The sequence below is a fragment of the Garra rufa genome, chromosome 8 (genome assembly GCF_049309525.1).
Source record: "Garra rufa chromosome 8, GarRuf1.0, whole genome shotgun sequence".
NCBI classification, from domain to species: domain Eukaryota; kingdom Metazoa; phylum Chordata; class Actinopteri; order Cypriniformes; family Cyprinidae; genus Garra; species Garra rufa.
This window is the reverse complement of record NC_133368.1, coordinates 50369851-50376034: the sequence shown is the minus strand read 5'-3', so window position 1 is coordinate 50376034 and position 6184 is coordinate 50369851. Positions and strand designations below refer to the sequence as shown.

Below are 6184 nucleotides of genomic sequence, written 5' to 3'. Positions count from 1 at the left end.
GCATTCAGAATCCATGATTCACGAAAACGATTCTTTGAAAATCATTAACAAAGAATGAATCATATTTGAAGAGCATGTTAAATTCGTGCGACTGAGTTCATTTTTTCGTTTTCATTGTGTTTTTCTTCTTTTGCAGTGGCATATTTTTGATCGTTTCTTGGAAAGTTACGTTCAGTTTTGTAAAGTTACGTTCAGTTTTATAGGCACAAAAATAATCCCATAGATAGCCAATATAACTAAATAAATTAAACAGATTTCACAGAGAACAGAATAACCCTACCTTACCTTTCCTTGAAGAAACAGAACTGTGGCTTCTTCTTCTTCTTCTTGTTTTACGGCGGATCGCAAACTTATAAGTGCATTACCGCCTCCTATCTCTCATATGGACCATTGACAACCTAACTACAAACATTCCTAACTATCATACCAACCCTCATCTTATACCCGTTCGGAGTCTTCATAGAGCTTCATTCGGCGCTGCGTGTTCAGCTCCTCCGTCCACCCTCAGCCCTCTTGGCGGGATTTAGATTAGAATAATAATAATATATATATATATATATATATATATATATATATATATATATCAGTGGCGGCTACTGGTCTGTCAAATAGGGGAAGCTCATTTTCGGTCTACATCATAAAATTGTCTATTTATTTAAAAGTAAATTCTGCCCTACGTTCCTTTTCAAGAAAATGGTCTGTGACCCTGTCGTACCAACTAGGCGTCTTTTCCAGTGACTTTTCGTGTGCAGTTTCATATGAATGAATGATCTAAAAAAAATATTAAACTCTGTAAAAGTGAAACAAGGAATGTGGTGTATAATTGTGTGAAATGTATGATGAAAATCAAGCAATTTCGCCAAGCAAATATAAAGAAATAGGTTGCAGCAGTTTTTATTTCGACTGAACTTGAGAAATCCACGATGGGACTGAGCGGCCGCAGAGAGCGCGAACGAATAGCTTCAGCGATTCCTTATAGGACAAAATCGCTGTCAGTCAAAAGGAGATGCAATCTTTCGACAGACCCTCCAATCATCACGCAGAAGCTCAGCGTCCAGGCCAGCCCACTCCTCATTCACCCCCAGAGACGCTGAGCGTCCGTGGGCGGGACATAATCGCAGCGTTTATCCAATGACCGTCTAGTTTCAAAGCACTGAAAAAAAACGTTCAAAGCAGCCCCATTGAAGTCAATGGACGCTGGGCTTCAATGGGGAAATGCACTGTGACGCTACGGGAATGTATGAGAAGAAAATCAAGTCAGCCGACCTGCTATATCTACAGTAACTGATTCTGAACGAATTCGTCTTTGAGATGAACGTTTTCTAACGCATTTTTAGTCAATAAAATGTTAATACAATAGTACGTAATTTGACCATTAATTTTGTGACATTATAGGGGAAGCTGAGCTTCCCTTGCAGTCTTAAAGAAATCGCCACTGATATATATATATATATATATAAACTTATACTCGCTTGCGTAATCCAGTACTTGCCAAATATTGTAATAATAATGATTTAATACTTCTATCTGAATTTAATAAATTCTCAATTGAAAACTGCTCTCCCTTATACTCTAGTTCATCCTTTAATTTATTTCTTTCAACAGTATATTTCTTACAGTACAGTATAACATGTTCAACTGTTTCATTAACATCACATACCTCACAGAGCCCTGTTGGGTGTTTGCTTATTAAATGCATTGTGCTATTCAATCTTGTATGCCCCAATCGTAGCCTTGTGATTATGTTCTCCTCAGCTCTGCTCCATCCTGATACTCTTCCCTTACCCACTGTTGACTGTATTTGGTATAAATGCCTTCCTTTGGAATCAGTGTCCCAATGCTGCTGCCATACTGCCAAAATGTTCTTCTTGATAATTGATTTAATTTCTGACCTACTAAGGGGAATCTGGATATCAACTTTTTCTCGTTCTATGGCTTTTTTTGCTAAGTTATCTGCCTCTTCATTCCCTCTCAACCCAATATGAGCCGGAACCCACAAAAACTGTACTTCTATACTGTTTTGCTTAAGTGAATATAATTCTTGAATAATCTCTATTATCAAATCCTGTCTTGTTTCTGACTTTTGCTCAATCAAGCTTATTAGAACTGAACTAGAATCTGAACATATTATTGCCTCGGATATTTTAACTTCACTAATCCACCGTATTGAGAACTGTGGCTTAACATCATCCACACCCATTTAAAGATGGGCTCACCTATGACACATTTACAAAACACAGCTCCCCTCTAAGGCTGGGAGAACACATTACATCTTCCCTACATTCAGGTGCAATTGAAATTGTTCAACACCCTTGACCTGCAAGACATTTTGTTGCAAAGAACAACATTTTGTGAAAACAATTTGTTACGTCCCAGAACGTATTTCTTATGTTGGAAAGTGTATTAGTACACATTTGAGTAATTCTGAGAATTAAGTTGATGAATTATGAAAAAAAAAAATTTAATTGGCAAAACATCAATGTTAAAAATTATTCAACCCCCAAAAGTAAAATTTGGTGCAGAATCTTTTATTCTTTAAGACCTCCAATAAACTTGGAAGTACTTATAAGCTTCTCCCTGCTAAAAAAAACAAAAAAACAGTCCTTGACCAGTACATGACCAGCTAAGGACATACCTAACCAGCATCCCAGCATTAAAACTACCTCTTTTTACTGCAATCTTGGCCCCTTCTTCACCTAAAAAAAGCATTCAGATTACTAATAATCTTTGGTTTTCACTTTGCCACTGCCTTCTTCAAATTCAACCAAATATGTTCAATGAGAATTAAATCTGGAGACTGAACAGGCCACTCAAGAACATTATATGACTGATCTCTGAACCAAGCAGATTTGGATGTATTCTTTGGGATAATTGTCCTGCAGGAAGTCCTTTGATCATTAGCTTCAGTCATTGCAAAGGCAACACAATTCTCGCCAAAATGGCCTGATACTTCAAAGAATCCATGATGTCCTTCATACAGTCATGAATTCCATTTCCTGCTACAGTAAAATAACCTCATAACAGGACCGGCCCACCTCTCATGTTTGACGATGGAGATTGTGCTCTTCTGCTTTTTTGCACCAGACATAATGCTGATCCATAGGTCCAAAAAGTTCCAGTTTGGTCTTATCACTCCATAAAACATTCTTCCAAAACTCCACAGGTTTATCCAAATGAATTTTAGCATTTTCAAGCCTGCCAGCTGTGTCTCTAGGAACTTTAATGTCTTGGAAATCATCATTTAGCCTTAGACTTTCTAATACAATAAAATTATTTCTTCTCTAAAGCTTTTGAGAGAGCCTTGTTGACTTTGTCATATTTGCTACTCAGCTTCAGCACATGCATGGGCTTACTGTATGTTTGTGTAACAGCTCAAGCTAATTCTGTTTTATATATATATATATATATATATATATATATATATATATATATATATATATATATATATATGTATAGCCTTTAGAGTTTCTAAAACTAAACTATATAAAACTATTTCTAAAACTATTTTGTTCCCTGCCATAAAAATACATGACTTAAAACAGCAATGTTGAATAGGGGTTGAATAATTATGACATAGGTGTGTTATTAAACAATCCTACAACTCAAAAACATTACACTATACTGTATAATGACATTATCACTTTTCATATGCCAGTAAACTGTTATAGATGCAATTTTTATAAAGTCCTGGATCTTCAGAAAAGCTTGTATTTGTAAAATTGAATAATTTCAATTGCAACTGTATCAAGGTTTCAGTGCCATACATTACAACATACATACTTACAAATGAGGACAATGGAAGCAATCAAAATCAACAAAAGGGCAAAGATATACAAGTGCTATGACAAGTGAGTTAGGGGGTCAAATAAAGATGGAAGAGATGTGTTTTTAACCAATTCTTGAAGGTGGATAAGGAGTTGGGCAGGTCATTCCACCAGGAGGGAACAGTTATTTGTCCTTTTGATAAAATACCCTGACATCACATTACTACTACATTGTTTTGCAAATGCATAATTTTTCAGTAAATTGTGTATCATTTCGCTTGAAAATGTACAAACTTATCAAAATTTAGTTTAAAATTTATTGTTAATGATGATCAATGAGGAAAATTATTCATAAGAAACTGCATTTTTGACTATTAGAATAACAGACTTAGGAAAACATTTAAGAACTTTAAGAATTTAAGATTGTTTTAATCACACTTAAAGTAATAAAAGAAATGCATCTAGAAGATAAACAGTTTTATAAAAGTCAACTCAATAAAAGAGCAAAAAAATAAACTAAATAAATCGTGTTACTGCCATTAGTAAATGTGTTCAGAGGCAGTAGAGAAAAGCAAAAAACAGTGTGAAGATTTTAGTTTAAAACTTTAATAGATCATCATACAAAAATATTTAAATAATAAAATTATTTCACAGTGAAATCTTTGCAGTGATTTATATCATATTTGGCACTCCTTTGCTGACAAATACATTTACAATATCAGTCTCATCAGTTATCAGACTCTTGAATTTCTTAAACTAAAACTTGTAAAAACAGGTTAAAAGAAGTTATATTGATAAATTTATATAATTTATAATCTAAGATGTCTGTATTGCACTAAAAAACTCTTCATTTACACCATGCCCAAGTTGATTAAAATGGGAGGCTTTTAGTTTGATCATTCAGCATTTTTCATAGATGATGCTAGATTATTTAAGGTGTGTGTGATACTGACAAAAATTAAGTCAATATTGTTTTTTTTGGATATTGATAATTATGCTGATATTATTAAAATATTCTGCAGAATGTGTTTTTGAGATAGTACCTTGGTTCAAAACAGATTAATTCAATTACAAAACACACTTCTTTTGGACATGTTTAAAATCACAATTGGACACATAAGCATCAGTTACAATAAAATACAAGTAAAAATAAAATATTGTAGTGAATTTCCACACCTGCCAATCTCTTGCTAACTCTGTCTATTTAAGCCCTGTGTTTTCACTCTCTCTTTGTGAAGTCTTGTTTGTGTTTCAGAGTACTCCCTTTGGTTACCCATGTTATGGTTTTGATTTACATCTTTGCGGGCTATATCTTTGACACCCCTGATCTACATTGTAGACAATACCTAGTGAATCCAAAATGATTCTGCACTTAATTTCATGGGCCATTACCTATAAAACAAGACACACATAACAGTGTGATGCTGTGTGTCTCTGTGTCTTCAGTCTCTGTTGATTGTGTGACTGTGACGTCTCTGTAGCGGCTCCTTATTCACCATCAGCTGATCCTGAGGACTGACGTCTAAATACTGAGAGTCCTACAATAAAACACACAGAGTGACACACAGTCACATTACTGCTGTCACGTCACATCAGCAGATTCAAATCAGAAAAATATTGTATATTCATTTTACAGCCAGAGATATGAATGAAACAACATCTATGAAACATCATAGATTAATAATTGGGTATGCAAATGATAAAGAGAGAGTTGTTGATCATTCAGAGAAACAGGAAGAGAAGAAAATATTCATATATTTATAGATCATTAGAGAACTGAACTCAGTTTAAAGCACAGAGACTAAAGTGAAGCTGAATTAGTATCTTATAATCTCCAACTACACACATGAGGCCTGTTAATAAACTTTGGTCAATTTAAAAGACTTAAATAATAATATACTCACAACAGTATATTTTCTCCAGTTCATAATGTGGATCATCCTTCAGATCAGAGAGTAACTTCACTTCTGATTTTCTTAGATTATTCCCAATCAGACTCAGTTCTCTCAGGTGTGAGGGGTTAGATTTCAGAGCTGAAGCCAGAGCAGCACAACCTTCATCTGTGATGCCACAATCCTTCAACCTGTAGAAAACAATGACAGAATCTGAACTGTAGTTCATGTGTCTGTAATTTGACATTGACTCTTGACTATTGTCTTTTAGAGCAGGTATAATGACAAACATTGTCACATACTGCTGCTGATAGATTGAGATTTATGCATGTTGATGCTCAATGGTGCTGTCTGAAACTGTCCTGTGTTTCATGAAATATTGTTTCATAATGATATAAGAATGGATCTGTCAGGAGAAACAGTCACTTGCCTCCTAATAAACACCAACAAGAGCACATTTGCTTCACAGGAGACACGTGATCCTCATAGCACCTCATATATTAACTCTTGCGATCAAAGTCGTTGTGT

At 34.7% G+C, this 6184-nt stretch overlaps 1 protein-coding gene across 1 annotated transcript in view; it reads right to left on the bottom strand.

Annotated features, from left to right (window-relative positions):
- Nucleotides 1-5206: 5206 nt before the first annotated feature.
- Nucleotides 5207-6184, bottom strand: part of LOC141340243 (E3 ubiquitin-protein ligase SH3RF3-like) — a 129679-nt gene continuing 128701 nt past the window's right edge. The window contains exon 4 of the mRNA XM_073845167.1: nt 5207-5302. Within this exon, the coding sequence (XP_073701268.1) occupies nt 5207-5302 (96 nt within the window). The remainder of the gene's footprint in view (nt 5303-6184) is intronic.